At 40.1% G+C, this 19,519-nt stretch overlaps 2 protein-coding genes across 2 annotated transcripts; one reads left to right on the top strand and one right to left on the bottom strand.

The window, feature by feature from the left end:
- The first annotated feature begins 341 nt into the window (after positions 1-341).
- drg1 (developmentally regulated GTP binding protein 1) lies at positions 342-5,902 on the top strand. Its single transcript, XM_034547403.1, has 9 exons — positions 342-547; positions 1,535-1,658; positions 1,764-1,939; positions 2,026-2,095; positions 2,563-2,732; positions 3,336-3,466; positions 4,344-4,511; positions 4,644-4,766; positions 5,559-5,902. Exons 1-9 carry the CDS (start codon positions 509-511, stop codon positions 5,656-5,658), a joined length of 1,101 nt encoding a protein of 366 aa, XP_034403294.1. The 5' UTR covers positions 342-508; the 3' UTR covers positions 5,659-5,902.
- A 6,296-nt stretch (positions 5,903-12,198) lies between these two features.
- Positions 12,199-17,747, bottom strand: stard7 (StAR-related lipid transfer (START) domain containing 7). The gene is made up of 8 exons (XM_034547551.1): positions 16,633-17,747; positions 16,158-16,321; positions 15,981-16,030; positions 15,387-15,497; positions 14,762-14,844; positions 14,564-14,663; positions 14,392-14,476; positions 12,199-14,206 (listed from the first exon to the last, which is right to left on the bottom strand). The coding sequence occupies exons 1-8, from the start codon at positions 17,079-17,081 to the stop codon at positions 14,028-14,030; spliced, it is 1,221 nt and encodes a 406-aa protein (XP_034403442.1). The 5' UTR covers positions 17,082-17,747; the 3' UTR covers positions 12,199-14,027.
- Positions 17,748-19,519: the final 1,772 nt, after the last annotated feature.

The raw sequence follows: 19,519 nt of genomic DNA, 5'->3' as shown, positions 1-19,519 counted from the left end.
ACTGCTCTTTTGTAGAAGGACACAAGCCCAAAAGGCTGGGAGCCACTGGTTTAATCCTTAACACATTTTATACAAGTTATTGCATTTGTAGAATAAATGTAGTGGTGTAAAAAAGTACAATATTTGCCTCTGATGTGTTGGTTAGTGTATAGGAAAGACATCCTATTTGAGTTAAAGTACAAGTAGGCAACCTCCAACATCTTTATAAGAGCATTACCTAAGCAAATATACGTCATTGCTTTCCACCACTGTCCCTTGTAGATGTAAATATGTGGAGGCTTTATCTTTGGCAGCCTTCTTGAGATTGTTTGCAGTGTGAGTCAACGCAGCGGGCAAAATACTAAATGGGCTACGTCATATCCTCGCGAGAGTTCACGTGAAGCAGCGCACAGCTGCACTTGCGTGGTGTCGACTCGTGTACATGCTAAACTTATGCTAACCAACGTCTAACTTTTCTAAATTTCTTAACTTTCTGTAACGTCGGTTGTACAGAGGAATCTCCGTCACAATGAGTATACCTGCCAAAATAGCGGAGATCGAAAGTGAGGTAAGATCGACCGCCGGCCGGCTCACCCAACGAGTCAGTCACGTTTTAGCTGCTAAGCTAACTGCTAGCTAGCAACTGGCGTCATGAGCCTAGCTGCTGCAGCGAGGACACGTATTACTCTTAATATATCTGGCCCATAGTTTCTTGACAGGTTCCAGTGTGTTTTAAACATTGGCCTTTCGGGCTCATTCGACTTGGAAATGTTTCATTAATCTGTTCGAGGAGTTCCTATCCCATCAAATTAGGGCAGTTGGCATATATGCGGTATCGGCGGAAGTTTGGTGTTGTATTTGATCCACCAAACAACCAAATTGAATCTGAAATTCTCTTTAAAAAGAAAGAAAACATTGTTCTTAGAAGCCGGTATTTTCAACGGGTCCGTGTGTGTTTTTTTCCAATTAAAATTGAGTAAACAAAGTCCCATATGGAGGTTATTTTCTGCATTTGAATGCTCAAACGGCTTGAAATGGCTCTACTGAGAGGCCTGGTAAAAACACATTACATTAAAACATAACCACATTACATTGTAGTTATCATTATCTTACATCCTCCGAGCGAGTTACTTTACACTTATAAGTAACTAGTTAACTAACTAGTATGATTATAGAGTTTAAGATATTTAAAGTTAAAAGTATAGGTTCATGATTGTGTTTTCTGCTTTGAAGCGAAAAGTCAGGTTTCCACATGAACACTGAAATTGTTCTTTCCATATTGTAATGAGTCGTCTTTGCGGCCATTAAAGGTCTCTTCCTAATGCACTTCCAGTGTAGGTGATAGAAGACCAAATATACTGTCTCCTTTCTAATATACATTCCCATATGTTATATATATATTTATATGTATTTTATCACAAGCTGATGACTTTCTCTCGTTGCGTAATGTTTAGTTCTACCTGACTGTATACAGTAAAAACTCCCTGTTGCTCTCTGGTTACTACAAGATTGGCATGTAAAGAATAAGACTTTACACTGTTACTGTTAATTGTAGATGGCCAGGACTCAGAGGAACAAGGCCACAGCTCACCACTTGGGTCTGCTCAAAGCTCGTCTTGCCAAACTTCGGAGGGAACTCATCACACCAAAAGGAGGCACTGGTGCTGCAACAGGAGAAGGTATGATCCCAATGTCTAAAAGCGTAGTACTGTATCTACTCTTTTTCTAGGTATAATTACACGCATTTATTATCAAGTTTTTGATTATTTGTGTTTTTGTCTTAGGTTTTGATGTTGCAAAAACTGGTGATGCTCGAATCGGCTTTGTCGGTTTTCCTTCAGTGGGGAAGTCAACCCTGCTAAGTAACCTTGCAGGTGTATACTCTGAGGTTGCCGCCTACGAGTTCACCACTCTTACTACGGTACCCGGAGTCATTCGCTACAAAGGGGCCAAAATTCAGGTACAAAAATGTCTTGCAGAACTGTTTTTCAGTGAGATATGTTTCCAGTGGGTTGCTTATTTTAATTGATGCATCTTCTGCTTCAGCTTCTCGATCTGCCTGGAATCATTGAGGGTGCCAAGGATGGAAAGGGCAGAGGCAGACAGGTCATTGCAGGTAAATATGTGGTTAGTGTAGTCTCTACTTAGACAGGTTTTCATTGACTAAATAGAAAAGAAACAGGATCATACAAGGTACATGTAGTCTTTTCCTTATTGATGTTGTGCATTCCACTTGAAACACTTTTCACTTTTTTCATTATTGTGTGTTATTTGACTAACTGCAGCAAAGAGGTCAAATATAACTTCTTAAAGAGTGGAACTTGATGTTTAGAGGCCAATTTAAACACCCAAGGGTGGTTGTTGTTTTTTCCCCACAATAAGGGCACACACTTGGCTGAACAAAGTTGTACATGTTATTGCCTTACATCTAATGCTTTCGCAAACATTATACACTGTCGCATTTAATTTCATTTTCTGTGTCTGTAAATATGTATCTGTAAATGGTTGCAAATACATACTCTATCTACTGGATTCCTTCATCCACTCTAACTGTCTGCTTCGCCCTCCTCCCTTCTGTTTTAGTGGCTCGAACTTGCAACTTAATCCTGATAGTGCTCGATGTTTTGAAGCCTCTTGGTCATAAGAAGCTAATAGAACATGAGTTGGAGGGCTTTGGCATCCGACTTAACAAGCAGCCACCCAACATTGGCTACAAGAGGAAGGACAAAGGAGGCATCAATTTCACAGCTACAGTATGTCACGCACATAATTACAGAAATGCAAATTCTCAATTTCCACCTTTAGAGAGTCACTGACATGTATAACTTGATGCTTTTAGTTGGATTTAGTGGGACATGAGTGACAGTGTTTTTTTGGTAATTCAACCAAATAATGAGCTGGGAAAGTGAGATTATCACTCTGAAATGTGATAGTCTGGCATGCAGGACTTTAGTTGTCGAGGATATCTGAAAGTCAGTTTGCTTTGATATGTGAAAGCCTTCATTAATCCTTATGTGTATAATGTAGTAATTAAAAAGTTTGCACTGATCTGCGGAATGAAATGCAGACAATGTATTTTTACAGTGGTGTATCACCACTGTAAAAAACACTGAAATACTTTACAATGCTGCCCTCCAGTGGACATGTTTAAGATAGCACGTCACTAAGTAGCTCCTTCATATTTACTCCTGTCATTATGCGATCTGTCAGTATGCATTTTGTATTTGGTGAAAACTATAATGACCTTTTGGCTTTATATCACTTTACTGATAGATTTGTATCATACTGGACTTGGAGCATTAGTTAACTGTCTCAATGTATTTTGTTAATAGTCATCATGCCTTTCATCCTCTTAGTGTGCACAAACCGAACTAGATGGTGAGACTGTTAAGAGTATCCTGGCAGAGTACAAGATCCACAACGCCGACATCACTCTGCGCAGTGACTCCACAGCTGATGACCTCATTGATATGGTGGAGGGAAATCGGTAAGCTGCTGAAGTGCCAGAATGGGCCCTCCTTACTCACTCTCAGTGGGTGTGGCCAGTTAGAATCTAAAATCTCATATAATCTTCTACTACACGACATTGCTATTTATGAATTCATTAAAAAAAATGTCAGACCACTTTTTTAAAAATGCATACGTGTGTAATGTATAAACTAGTTAAGCAATGTCTTTTTTTAACTATAGGATAGCCATTCCTCAATAGTAATTACATATATAAATCTCAGCAAATGTGATCAAATCAAGTATATAGACGATGTGGAGTGGGGTGGGGCTTGTGTACTGGGTCGAAGTCTGCTGTGTAGGATACTGGACAAGGGCTTCCCTTTTCTAGACTGTCTTTTCTGCATTTTATTGCTCGGCAACAGCATAATAACCTAAGACCTGAGTGCATACTCCCTCTACTCATCAAAAACAAAAAAACTTACACTAAATATATTCTTATATTCTTTCTGTAAAGAATACCAACAACATAATATAGCCCATGCAATAACCCACATACCTGCAATTCTATAGTAACAAATGATCTCTGCCTGTGTAAGACCATGAACACTCATGAAATGCTCAAAGGGTCTCAGCAGTACACTCTAGCCTTGCAAGCTACACTGCACTCCTGCCACATATGTTATTTTTTAAGTATCAGTTTCACGTAGGAACAAATACTGCAAAAAGAACAATAGAATTTGCTCATCCTTCAATTAAAAAAAGCTGACGAATCCTAACATTGTTAATTAATAGTGAGCTTTTTCAGTTAACGCAGATATCATAAAGGTGTGAATTCACTTCAGACTACGTTTTAATGTTTACTCGCAATGCAGCAATTGCATGTACAGCAACCACTTACAGTGTCTTCTCAACAGGGTCTACATCCCGTGCATTTATGTGCTCAACAAAATCGATCAGATCTCCATCGAAGAGCTTGACATCATCTACAAGGTGCCCCACTGTGTGCCCATCTCAGCCCACCACCGCTGGAACTTTGATGACCTGCTGGAGAGGATGTGGGACTACCTACAGCTAGTGCGCATGTAAGAGTTGTTTACACAGTCCTGACTATGGCTGTGAAAGTTGGGATTTAAATGGTGCAGAACAAGGAATCTTGAAATATAATTGAGTTCCTTCAGACTGTAAGATTTAACAGATCCTTTGTTTATTTGCAGCTACACCAAACCCAAAGGCCAGCTTCCTGATTACACTTCTCCTGTTGTACTCCCTGATGATCATACTGCTGTCGAGGATTTCTGCTTAAAGATTCACAAAAATCTCATCAAAGAACTCAAGTAGTGAGTATTGGTTTACATCTTTCCCTTTTTTTAAGGTTTTCTTTTCTTTCTTTTAGCGCACAGATTTGATCATGTGTGCAATCTTGTACACATGATCCTACTAACCATTGTTTTTCCTCCATGTTTTTATCTACAGGTGACGTTATTCAGTACATCAGAATAAAGAATAATATATTTTTATGTAAATGACATGTATTAATCATTTTATTTATCTGTAACAATAATATAAATGATCTGCTTTATTCCACATCTGTTTTTTTCAAGGATGACTAACGTTCCTTACTATGGGATAAACAGTCACTTTAATCATTGCCCTCTTTACAGTGAGACGCACCAGAACAGCATTAATTTGAGTCCGGATTAGGATCTGAGATGATGTGTTGCACAAACCTCTCTAAATGGGAGAGCTAGGATCATCAATCTTATCGATATGTGCTGCTGAGCATTACCCACCCTCAAGGGAATTAATGGGTCAAACTGTGACACACGCAATTAGAAAGCCTTTGTAACTCAAGGATGTCATTGTACCCTGTAGGTTACTTTATTGTGCAGAACCATTGTTGCTGTAGCATAATAATAATAGCGAGATCCTTTTATCCCAATGACTTCCTGACTAAATATAGGATAAATAAAATGGTATCTGTATGAATTATTTTCTGGTGTAGTTAAAATGCGGATTACCACATGAGCTCTATGATCCTTTTTTATGGTTCTATAACGAGGTTTAATGTTAACCATGCATAAATAAATTGTATGTATAATAACAATCATTTAAATATTTTTGTCTTTCAGTGCACTTGTGTGGGGATCATCTGTGAAACACAACCCTCAAAAGGTGGGCAAGGACCATGTGATGGAGGATGAAGATGTTATCCAGCTGGTGAAGAAGTAAAGAGCCGGCGTCGACTGCATGGCCCCGTGTCCACGCCAGTGTATCCATAAGAGCATCTGCGTCACGCCATTCCCAGTTCTTTGCTGTAATTTAAAAACCAGTTGACATGAGTGTAATTGTCGCTTTTAAAAGATCCCACATTACTTACCACCATGAATAGAACCCACATTACTTAACACCATGAATAGTTCATATTGAATATTGGTCAAGGCTTGCATTAAAATAAAAACATGAAATCAAGGAGTTTGGGGTTTTTTCTCGTTTTTGTGCAACTTATTTTGTCTTTATCTTGCTTTCAAAATGTCCACACGTCACAAAACTCTTCTCCAGTACGCTGTGGTTTAGTTAACTTTTCCATATATCTTGCCGTCATCGGGGCGGGTTCAATGTTAACATTCATGTGTCAAGTGTAGCCGGGCACAGTTTAAAAAAAAAATCAAGATGATCTAAAGTGCTCCAACTGGTCTGCCTTAGGAGCGTCACTGAAATGTTGCATCGTAAAAGCCTGTGCTCCATCACTAACACGCCACCGTCTCCTTCAGAAGCACGCCGGCGCTAAGCAACAATGTTACTGCGGCCATTTCAGTTTGGCTCGGAGAAAAGAAGTCATTTGAAAGCCCTGTCCAGCTAAACGATTTATGTGACATTGATGATGAAGGCAGTTATTCAGGCTGGTGCGCTGCCCCCTCTCTGGAAGGGACCGCCACTCCGGTTAATCAGTTCACTCACTCAGACGCAGTCTGGGGACATCACACGCCAGCTGTTCACGACTAACACGACTCCACAGAACCAAATAAAGAGCATTTCATCAGAGCTGGGAGCACTTCTGGTAGCTCGCATTATCTGATTTTAATATGGGCAACCTGCATTAGATGGAGCCGCCATTTTGTGTCCGAGCAACTCGTACAGTGACTCAATGGGTTGTGTTGGTGCATCTGTAAGATTGTGGTATAATATAGTCGGATTCACATTTGAAGAATATAGACTACGCTTTATTGAACTCAACAATAAAGATGCATTCAATTTAGCTGATCTTTCCCAAAGCTGTATGAGCTCATTTCATTATGCTGCAAAGATGTCGTTCTGGCCTTTATTTTTTCAGCTTTTTTAAAAATAAACTGACCTTTACATTGCATCTATTATGCCATAAAATGTATTAAACAGGAAAAAGTTGCTGTGTGAAGACATATAAATAACTTAGTTATTACAGTACAAAATATACATAACTACAATCTTGTATACGTATTCCCTAAAATATAAATTATAGCTCAGCCTACTTGGTTCAATAGCAAATAAAATCTCTCAATAGTTGATCCCCAATGATTTGAATCCACTGTGCGGTTGAGGAGAAAAACTGCTGCACGACCACAACAATAATATGTCTACGCTCATACAGGAAGCCATTGTCAGAAGGGCTATTAATATTGTCTATTAATTACTGGTTACACTCGTTTACACCGTCTCATTCTAAACTATGTTAATCTTGGGTGTTTCACAAATATCTAGATATGCAACAGGATTCCGCTTCACCGATATGTAAGAAGCCCGACGGCCCACTCTGAACACTAGAACGGTCAGTGAGGATGCTATCGAGTGTTTTTTATGTTATAGACTACAGTTCTTACTGAGAGAATAGACACGTTTGTAGGAAAAGCTGCAGTGGTTGAGGTTATTGCATGCCTGTCCTGCAGCAGCAGGATCAACCCTCCTCAGACACCACCTCTTCCCCACCCCCCTTTACCCTGTAAATTATAGCAGCACTTTAGCTAATGAAAGAGTTGAAGACCGGGCACTAATAAAAGCCATTAAGTGAATAAAGCACTTCCCCTCTAACAAAATTAAAGAATCTACCCATTTGGAGAGGGAGGACTCTGTATTAATATTTATGAAATGCGGAACCGGCGCCCCCCCCCCCCCAAACTCCCCAACCCACGTCCAATCCCAGCCTGACCAAGTCCTCCTTGCCAGTGCACCTATCCCAAGAGAACATCACCAACCCCTCCTAGCTTGAAGGAGGGGCAGGAGATGAGGACTTGAAGGGTGCTGAGGACGCAGTCAGGACAGTCTGTCTCCAGTTGAGCAAGCTGGAAGACCCCCAAGACTCAGCTCTTCAACCACCCTCAGCCGGCTGCAACTCACACCGACTTCTGGACCAGAGGATGGGAAGGTGGTTTCTTGGAAAGACCAGATGCACAGAAGTGAGTTTCCAAGGACAGCGTCTGGAGGTTGTTAGTTAAATAGGTTATGACTAAGTTTCCTATTTATATATTGTATTGATAGTTTGTTGGGTTTTGAAACTTAGTCTAAAGAATATTTGATTTTTTAAATGTATTTGCTTAGAACAAGATGGTGTTCATTGTAAGTTTTTTTAAGAAAGAACAAACATCAAAAACAAGGTATGGACGTATAATTATGTATCACAATCATCCATGCATAAAACCATCACGCCATCCCATCAGCCACACTGCATCCTTTGAAACATTCTCATTGTTCTGAAAAACAGAGGTCCGTTTCACCATTTTCACCCAAAGTACTCCCGTTTTCATGCCATTTGGTCAACTACAAATGCAGAGGTTTTTCTTTGGCGCATCCATATGCATCGTGGTGTGATTTCATCACACAAAGTGGTTCATTTACCAGAGCTCTAAGTTGATTATCGCCATCTCATTTTACTAAGATGTCCCAGGGGAGCTGAAAGAGAAGGTAACAAGATTGTCAAACCTTTTGGCGAAACAGCTGTCTTAGCTTGATGGTATCATGACTCTTGACATTGCACTCAGTGACCGTTAACATAGTTACGACTAAATAGCCAGAAGGGGGTTGTGCGTTTACTCTAAGAAGACAGCAAATGTCCGAACATGGGCAATAGCAATATAGCAATAATTATCATTCTTGCGTCCATTGGCATCTCTAGACTTATTTTTCTGTCAGTTGCATGTCAAATTTCAGAGATTGGACTCTGTGAGATGCTGCAGTTCCTAAAATCGTTGACAAATAACCCAAACTCTGTTTCCATCAGCAGTTGAAGAACAGCAAACTGACTGATGGAAAACTAATTTGAGCAAGCCACCGTTCTTCAGGTCTGCTGTACATCTTTTTTGAAAATGTTTAATTTTGTTTATGTTTGTTTCAGGAAATAGTGATAGAGTTTTTAGACTTTATTTTCAATCGTGGCGAGTAGACTTGGGCGCGAAGGGAGGGAGGGTGGGGTTTGACGCAGTTTGTGCGCAGGAAGGGTGTAGCCCTTTTTTCCGCAGTGAGTGTGACCTATGACTAATCGCTTTTTTAAATCATGATTTTTTTGCAGATGGTCTTAACTGTAAAAGTGTACACTTATTTTCTAATCGTTATGTAAACCAATGGTGAGATTTGGCTATTTTTATTTTTTGTATCTATCCATGAGCTGGGATCTCCTCCCTCACACCTTTTTCGACACTTGGACTTCAGATACAAACCAACCCATAATTGTCCTTCAACTGCAAGAAGATACTTTGATGATAATGTATTTCTTTTAAGAGTTTTACTACTTGATGAGTTGTTTGATCAAATCAAACAATACGTTTTCTGTTTCAATGATTTTCTCCCTCTACTTCCATTCAAACCAAAGGAAAAAGCTTTCAAGTTCCGTATTTGCCCAGGACCCCATTGTGCTTGATCTAACCATGCAGTGTGTCTTCTGTCCATGGTTGTGCCAAGTACCTTGGAGGCTTGTGAGCACTATCAGCCTTCTGTTGTGAATTCATGAGTAATTTAAAAAGTCAGTAATGTACAGTTTGCGCATTTTTAAAATTTTGAAATAAGCATGAAATGAACTCTCAAATACAAATACAACAGAAATTAAGGTTATAGGGTGTACATTGTTATATAATAACTGTCTCTAATGTTGTTTTTATACTTATTCCGGTTGATCTATCTCATTATGTACTCCAAGATGTAGGTTTGTCACCAATAAATATCATCTAAACATATGGTGTGTTTCATTGACATTCATTAAAATGTTGAAAGAAGGGCAAAAATGGATTTTAAAGAGAGAGAGAGAGAGAGAGAGAGAGAGAAAGGCGGGAGGAGGATTACACAGGGTTTACAGCATTCATATAGATAAAACATTTGATAAAAAGCTGGTTGGTGTTATAAAAGCAGCTTTGTCGAAACGATCAATCACTGTAAATGCTCCGTGGCTTTTAACTATGGCTAAGAATTTCAGACAGTAATGGTCATACATTAAAATAATGTGAACTCTGTTAAGACATCACTTATCTGTAAATCAAACCCTGAGACATGCCGAGACACACACACGTATATGTTTTGTTATATTTTATAGGTGTGTGTGCTCAGCGTCTTATAAGTCATATCACAATGGTGTATTTAACAAATACATTTTAATTGATTAAACCAGACTTGTCCTTTCTTTATGACTCTTATTTGAATGAACTCAGTCGTCTCTGACAATGCACTAACATAACCTACACTGTAAAACATGATGTAACTTCTGAGTTGTCAGAAGGACCATTAGCAATGAAGTACACCAAGAACCTTGGTCGTATTATGTTGTGGCCGATAGATTACAAATGCAATTTGTTCTCTTCCGCGGAGCAATATTAGTGCTTTTTTACATGATTTTTACATACATACATACATGATTGATACAAAATGGCTACTTGACCCCTGCATATTAAAATGCTCAACTTTGGAGCGAAAATAAACATGCACAGCCGGGTACAAAAAACGGTTTTGGTCTCTATAGCTAATACATCCGTTCTTGACAGCTGTACGGGGGACTTTGTTCTATACAACTCACCTTGTTAAATTATACTAAGGCCTAACTTTAGGCATAATTGGGGTGACCTCTTTGCACATTTTAAGCGATAACTGCCGGAATAACCCACGTTAGAAACCTCTGTGTGACGTCACGGAGACTGCGTCCATATTTTCTACCCAATATATGAACATTTACAACATTGTGTACACATATTTACCTCTTGTAAGATCGCCAGAAGTTTGGCTATAGTTTCTGGACAGAAACACTCCCTTGATGGGACTCAAATGGGTTCAATGGATTTTTTTTATTCTCAGTTTACTGAGGAGTTATTGTGCACCAAAGTGGCAAACATCAATTACTGCAGCTCCACGTGCCAACTTTTCTACCTGGAACTATGTACCTCTTTGATTAAGAGTATAATGAGAGTTTAGAAACACTAAGAAAACAAGCATGCCTCAAAGTGAGTAAACACCGCAGTGTGCAACTCGATAGGACAATAATTCAACAAATGTGTTAGTCACTCCTGTGAGCACGGGACTCGGGTCTAGGCGGTCCTTGCGAGGGAGGAGGCGGTGACCCTCGCTCGGGACCGCCTCCAGGGGAGGGACGAGGCGGCGGCCCTCGCTCGGGACCGCCTCCAGGGGAGGGACGAGGCGGCGGCCCTCGCTCGGGACCGCCTCCAGGGGAGGGACGAGGCGGCGGCCCTCGCTCGGGACGAGGCGGTCCCCTCGCCGCCCTCGACCCTCGCTTGTACTAAAGAACAAAGCACTATAGCTGCAAGACAGCACACATCAAAAGGATGCATTGTGTGAATATAATACCCAATACCATATCTCACAGAAAACACGCATATATGTTCAGGGTTCACACTAGTGATAATACTAAGGTCCAACTTTTTTTATATATATTTTTTAATTCTCACGTATACCCCCATTTGAGAAACACTGTTCTCCAACATATGTGTTTCCACTCAAAGGTTTCGATGTTGCAAAACAGCAACATTATTAGCCAGAACCTCAAAGTCCCTGAATTTAAGCCGCTAAATTGAATTTAGCCATCTTTAATTTAATTACACCTGTGCTTTCTCACTGTCATATGTCAACATGTATTTCATGAAAATCCTACTTAAGATTCTCTTGTGAGACTAAGAGGGATGTCAAATACAATATATACGAAAAGACCCGCAGTCACAACTTCAGCCAAAGACAAAATGGCACACATTTCTGTTTGGTAAGCGCAGCTAAAGCCTTTCTTGTTCAACACACTTCTCAACCCCAAAGCTTGACCTACATCAAACTGTTTCTGGATGGTTATTCCTATATTAAAAAAAATATTATAAAAATATGTAATTACACTCTTTTAGCATATTAGATTCTGACCCACATCTCAAAACCATACTACTGATCATAAACAGGTGTTGAGTGTAGTGATGGATGCTATTCTCCCATAATGCAATACTCAAAATAAATGGATGAGCTACTCACAACTAGCTATACTAACTGCTAAAGCAATATACAATGATGAGTACTGCATATAAATAGCCTGCAGTGTGGATTTGAGACACGTGAAGTGGTTAATCTAGTCCCAAGCTGATCAGTAAACTGTGGAGCCTCTCAGTCTGTCGTAACCTTATGCCCAGACGGGGAGTAGAGGGTTTACAGATGATCCCATTAAGACTGGACTAGGCTGGCTGCTTCGCACACAAAAAACGCCACTCACCCTTTTCTCAAGCATAGACAAGGTCAAAACCAAGAATGCTCTGCAATGAACAGCTGAACAGAAACAAATGTATTTACGTTTATTTGATCTGATTAGATGCTCCTCCATTTCACTCAGTCTTGAAATCAAAGGGTAACAAGTGCACCAGATAATGTCCACACACTATTGGTTCCTGTTCTTGAAGTCATTCTCACGATGCAGCAAATCACAAATGTTTTACTGCCTGCGGGAAGAAAAACAAAAACAGTACGTGACAAGTCTTTTAAACTACTGTGGCAAAGACGCAGCATTTACATTTAGAATACATTCACAAACATTGCATTATGTTTAATTGGGTTAATATGATCTTTTGTTTAACCAGGCGGTAAATACAACAAAAAAAACCACAAACACACAAACATTTACTCTGCCAGTTATTTTGAACTACATAGTAGAATTATACATTTTTTACAGTGGGGCTATAATAATATTCAATATTCATACGTTAGACCTTCAGAAAGGTGGATCCCGCTGGACTGCAGCTGATTTACTCTGAAGTACCACCATCACAATTTAGTACAAGATGAGATGTGTTTTAAATACAAATTAATTCTATGATATTTGTGCCAGATGGTTAGGCTGTAAACAGAGTACTGTATTAGGCGATATTTTATTCCACAGAATGGAAAGCTCTCTGTACATTCATAACACCTCCTGCAAAATGAATTACAAAAGCAACAAGCATTATTTGGATAGGTGAATTGTAGAGTTTCAGTACGACCCACATTAATAACAAAAACTGAAGAATCACAATGCAGGATAAATGTGTCTAAGCTTGTTGTGAACAGGGATTTCCAATATGCAGGCGATAGTTTTATGAATGTACAAGACCTACAATATAAAAGAAAACCATAACTCACACAGTACAAATGTATGTGATGTCTGCAGATGACACCAGAATAACAAAGAAATTCTGAGCTAAAATGGGATAAATTCATATTTGTAACTTTTTAACTGAAATACAAAGGGTAGGGTTGCCTTGTTAGTCGAACTAAACTGAAGTGCATCAGTAACACTGTTTGAGGATTTATGTGGTTGTTATAAGACACTTTGCCCCGAATGTTAAAGGACTGGTTTATCTTCAGAAGGCTTGAACAGCCGCAGTGAGCTGAATAGCATGAAACCTCCACTGTGCCGACAGCAAATCAATTTAGAATTCTGTACACATTTCCCAAGAATGGCATCATTAGTTGTTTTTAATCCACCTCATTCTGTCATATGAAAATCAATAATTTATGCTGCAATCAAAAGGAAACCAGTTGCTTTAAATCCATGAACTGAAGAAACATAGCAGAAAGCGTTCCACGCCGAGGCCTCATCTCTTCATCGGTCAGTGTAGAGATGTTGGCTGTATATTAAATAGTGATAATGTCCACCAGAAGCCAGTTGGTTACCATCCTATGTCCGATACTGGACAACAGTTCACTGTAATCTCACCGTAGACAAGACACAGAAAGATAAAACGAGAGAAACAGTGTTTTGGCAAAAGCATCTCTACAATTAGGAATTTTGGCTCGATCTTACCAAGACGTACATTATTACCAAAACAAGGCAAAAAAATGCTACGTCGCATTGCCTGGCTGAGCAAAAATAGTGCCAGCAGTCTGGATGGAAAAGTGTATGGCAACATTTTCCCGAGACAGTCCATTGGTCTTGTGACATCTCATCTACAACCAATATAACATGTCTACGGATGGACATACTGTATATATTTGTCATTAATGTAAGTTGCAACTTCCATTTGCAGCTCATGCAATCTACCCCAAAATAATTGAGGCTGGAGGGTTTGATTGAGGTCCATGTGCATGTGAAAAATACACCAACATAACCCCTGGTTTATAAAATGTCTATCTCAAGCGTAGATCTGTCCCGGACCGGCTGTGCGTGGCTTTTCTCCACTGAGGCGCTCCTGGCTCGGCTGGCGGTTGGTGTCGCTAGATTTGATGACACCTACGTAGTCGTAGATCCCCACTTCCAAGTTCTTGGCCCTCAAGGCAGCAGTATGGAGCTTGTCCAGAAAGTCAGGCATACCTGCCAGGTGCAAAGAGAGAGATTCCCTATTGTCAAAATACCCAAACATGAAATGTCTGTAGAGGAAAGAAAAAATGCAGTGCAATCTGAACGCAACAGCAAATAAAATGGCAACACCTTTGCAGTGTGAGGAGCTCAAGTGTAAAAAAGCCCTACAAAGTTCTTAAACAGTGGAAAGAGCTTACCACTTGACACCATCCAGTTCACACAGTAACGCGGAAAGACAGTCTGAGGATCGTCACTGTAGGTCAGCAGGTAATCAAATCCATTCTGTTAAGAACAAAACACAAACTCAAACTCACTGGCTACAAAACCCAGAATCCTGGATGCAAGTGTAGCGACACATTCACCACAAACCTCATCAAAGGTCTTGTGAGGGCGGATGACCATCTTTGACTGGTATGAATGGACTCTCACAAATGCCTGAGTCTCTGGGACTCTGGGATGCTGCACAGCTCTACAATAGAATTACAAATGTTTTAGAAAAAAATAGTATTGTAATCAAAAAACTAAACTATATTTGACCAAAGAGATATATTATTCTTGAAGTTCCACCTGGATACCAGGACCATCAGGTTGTTGTCTACATCAACATCATAGCGCCGCACATACACATAGTCCCTCGAGTACATGGGATACTGTGAGGAGAGATTAAACATGATTAAATAACAGCTGATGGAACATGGCTAGTAGTTGCTCTTAACCACATGATAAACCAAAGTCACTCAGTTTGCTTCTAAAACAAAACGGAAAAAGTTATCTATAAATACACATTAATTTGAACAAATAACCTTCCCCATTAACTAGGGGAGTTATTGCTTGTTTGTAAACAAATATAGATTTTTTTTTTCATGAACAGATGTGTTTTTAAGATGTAGCCTCTTTCTGATGTCAATCATCTATCATATGGCATAATCTAGTTATTCTTTGTAATGTTTTCCTTATCTGTTATCTGTGGACCGTGTCTATTGTTGTAGTTTTTGGTGGTAAATGAGTTTCCCCACTGGGAATTAATAAAGCTTTCTAATGACACCCAAACATTAAATAGTACTGATAAAAACAACCAAAAATGTTGGAGCTTATAAATACTCCAGTCTTTTTTTTTTTTTTACCGGTCCCAGTTTAATACTGGGTTTCAGTAACCATTTCTACTCATAACACACAGTCAACAGAAACTCACAGGAAAGTGTGTAGCCCAGTGCACAACTTCAGAGCCTGTACAGACATCTCTGTCCACAACCTCAAGCTCGATAACCAGTGCATCCCACTTCTTTCTGTACTCCGTATCCAACTGGGGGAAAGGGGAAAGAATAAGTCACGGGTAAGGAGCTTATTATAGCACACAGCGTGAGTGTCACAGTAGCTTTTGTGCTGCACATACGCATGTTGGTTGTGCAAGTGCAGCTGGTTAATAGTAATGATAAACAAGCTGTCATATATACCATGAACGCAATCCATGCAAAGATTAAAATCTGAAAGTCTCACTTTTATAAATATTAGATTGTCAACAAAATGACTACCATTGCCGGTTGATCCCACTTGTGTCATTGTCATTTAATTTCAATAATAGAAAGATTTCCCATGGTTCTTCAAATCGGACTTCAGGTGTGAGGCGATTGCTGCACACCAATGAGTGCTGCCCTCTCCTCCTGGTGGTTTTCTTATTGTAAGCCAGTATCTTAGGAGAATAAGTTATCTTTTTCACCTAATTTCTTCATTAAATCGAAACCAACATAATCCTAGAAGCACATTAGGACATTATAAAAGTCTTTACCTGTACATTGAAGAACTGCCTTGGGGTGACATCGTTGTAGGAGCCCAACACTGCAAGTAGAACGTAGTGAAAGGATGCTGACTTTTCAGACAAAGTCATACCAATAAATCTACAACCACAGTGCCAGATAAAATTCAAGAGCACAAAATAAACTTGTGAGATTGTGAGTTGGCTGACCTCTGTATTCATAGAGGTGACTGTCGGGTATCGGTCGCTTCCACACTTTGAAGCCTTTTTTCTCCACCACAACTTCCCAACCAGGTTCAAGATGTCCTGCCTTTGTTTCTGTAGTTGTATTTGGACATTTTACAGCCTCCAGTGCCTGTAGCTCAAGTCCACACCTTCAAATGGACGCAAACAACAGCACAGGTTATTTAGCATAAACACAATGGCATTACAGATTGTCACATAATGCTGCAATGCAAATGGTAATAATAACTACATGTTTTACGGTGTTGAGCGGCTAGAACAGCATCAATGATTATACAAGGGACGATCAAAACAACATTCTCAAAAAGATATTCCCTCATTTTGGGTTCTGATGATGATGGCTATCTAAAAAGATATCCTGTAGGTGTGCCTCTTGCAATGTGTCATGCAAGAGGTGTGTCGGAGCACAAACGCAGTGTGCATATAGAGAAAGATATCAAACCTTTGAATCTCTTCATCTTGAATCTTGTCATTCTCCCACATGAAGATACCAGCCAGGGCCGCGACAAGTTTCCCATTCGGCGCGTGCTTGCTCTGAAATCTTCGCCATATGTTACCGACCAGGGTCCACCTGGTCCGCTCGGAGTACAGGTTGGAGTAAAGCTCGCCGATCTGGCAAGCACGCCGGAGCCTCTGTCCGGTTACGAAGCTGCAGTGGTCCACAAATATGGAGAGCAAACCCTTCCTCTTTCGACCAGACCCTGCGGCCTCACTGGCACCTGCCTTCTGGAGCCAGGACAACAGCAGGCCCATGCCCCTGCCCAGCAACGGGACCCTCTCGATTTGTTCTCTGCCCTCCTCGACGGTCCGCTTCAACGACCTGCTGCTTCGTAGCCTCATAGCGTTCACACCGATCTCGCAGATCGGACGACGGGGCACAGAGTGAAACATGACAGCGGTGACCGTGACACAAGATCCCAAAGGCAAAATAAACGTCAGCAAAGTGCAGTCGCTTATATTTAGCTAACAAACTTCGCAGCGAAAGCTATTGATCCGTGGACGTGCACCATGCATTACTTTGTATACAGTTGATTTGACAGACGTCTGGCTAGACAGGCATTACTATATTATGGTTGTAAGGTCAACTACTGAGTCGTATAGTGCATACGAGCACGCGACTTGTAACGCTACCGTTAGCATTAGCTAACGTTATCTGTCTGTCAGTGCGAGACGGACCAACCGCACCCTACACGACCGCCCTTACTTCTTAATCCAAGCTATGATAGCGGCACGGTAAACTATATCGTCTACTGTAACTCCAACACAATAGTCTACCTGTGTATCTCTCCTGGAGACTGCCTCACGTTTTTAAAACTCTAGCAGCGCATTTGACCTCCTTTTCCTCGTCACCCACACACCCACTAGGAAGTCCCGCCTTCTAAACTGGAGAGCGGGCGTTCATTGGATGTTTGTTGGTCTCGGGCCATTCTGATTGGGCCCAGTGGGAGCTCGTCTTAAAATGAGGTGCTCGGTCACCAGCAAGTACGCGATGGACACTTTTCCGCCTCGACCAAAGCTCCCCACTTTCCAGTTCCTTCCATGAACTGAGATCAAATTGTGCGTCCCAGCCCCTCAGGTTAGCCATATAGTGTAGGAGGACATGGTTATTTTCAAACATAGTTCAGGATCAGTGTCAGAATGGTCAGACAGAAAGCTTAGGCCATACTAGAGAGAAGTAAAGTGTAACCATACACTTGTGTTACCCTTCAGCGATGCTGTTCATACTCACAAGTCACAAGGAATTTCACCACGTGTATTTGAGTTAGAAAGATGAATTATTGCATGCAGCAGTCATACTTTTGTGATAAAACAAACGTATTTTATTGTATTTTTATTTACTAAAAACACCACTTTCTAGTTTGTTATTGCGGTGTGACCTTGTAGATACGTTACGTTTCAAAAAGCACTTTGAAAACGTACCCTGATTACTGTTATGATACAACTATGAGACACATATTTGTTTATGACATGTTTTTGTTATCGCTGTGAAATGAGCATTGGTTAATTATTACTTCGATCTAACACTTCCTCAATGTCAACATTTGTTGAAAACGTGTTGTTATCCTTTAGTTTGAGTTTTTCTGAAAGGTGGGGGTGAAATCTATAATAAGAGAGCAATTTTTACATTTTAATCGATCGAATGGTCATACAAAAGCGGATAAAAAAATAGTTTTTAAAATGTTATTACAGTAATATGACGCCAGATGGCTCTGTTTCACCATGCAGAGAACTGGAAGTGTTGCCATAGTTCTGCATAGAATCCTGCACATAGATCGCACATAATAATAATTAAATTAGCTCATGCAGTCTAACACGTCAACAATTGTAAACTAAGAGACCAGAGGTAATGAAATGCACTTTATATTAATACAATCTACAGCATTATTTCTGATCCAAAGATTACATTGACGAAGTTAGTGTAATAAGATAAATACTTCAGACCCTGTGTTGGCTTAATTGATCTTATTGCATTATTACGAGTGTCTTACTCATGAAACAAGTTGTGAAGGAATTCAGTATCATAAGACCATTGCTGGACTCAAGCTGTCTGAGGGGACAGTGATGGAAAAAAACAAGGCATCATCTGCAGTGCGCGCGCAGAAAGTTTTCTAGCAAGGGCAGCCTATTGTGCCACTGCATCATGTTTCCAGAGAGCAACCATACTTTTCTCTAGGGCACACTATATGGCACTTCTTCATGTTCTCTATAGTGGGATGGCACACTATATGGCACTTCATCATGTTATATACTGGTAGTCCACTGAGTGCACATCATAAGACCACGAGACAACTTATGCAAACACAGCACGTGCCTTTGCCTAATTTGTATTATCTGTTACACAAACAAGTCCACAATGTTCTGACTGCTTTCATGCGTTATATTGCATTAAGCAAAATAACTATATTCTGTCAAGTGTCCTTTCTATGAGTTTGGCATTTGACTATTGTTGAAACTGAAGAAGGCTCTCTGTAATTTCAAGTATGTTTAAATTAGGTCCTATTTTGAGTATAGAAGCTAGATAAACACACACCAGAAAACAATTTGTGACACCTCACTATCTTATCTTTCATTAACTCGAGGTCCCTTTTCTAGTTACTGCTAAGGGAGTAAACAAGGGGGCGTAATCGTGAGTAACAGTGTTTTGAGAAGAGAGTTAAAGAAGAGGCAACATATATCTTTTGAAGTTAAAGTAATATAAACATTAAATAATGTTTAAGTCTTGAGATCTAACAGCGACTGTAACCCCTCTCCCCCCTTCAATCGAGTAGTTATGAAACATACGATATTTCTATCCATTCCATTGTAAAATGCTTGTAAAAAGGAGTGTA

Source organism: Cyclopterus lumpus, chromosome 12 (genome assembly GCF_009769545.1).
Source record: "Cyclopterus lumpus isolate fCycLum1 chromosome 12, fCycLum1.pri, whole genome shotgun sequence".
Taxonomy (NCBI): domain Eukaryota; kingdom Metazoa; phylum Chordata; class Actinopteri; order Perciformes; family Cyclopteridae; genus Cyclopterus; species Cyclopterus lumpus.
Note: the sequence above shows the minus strand (reverse complement) of the source record. Positions and strands in the feature narration are given on the sequence as shown.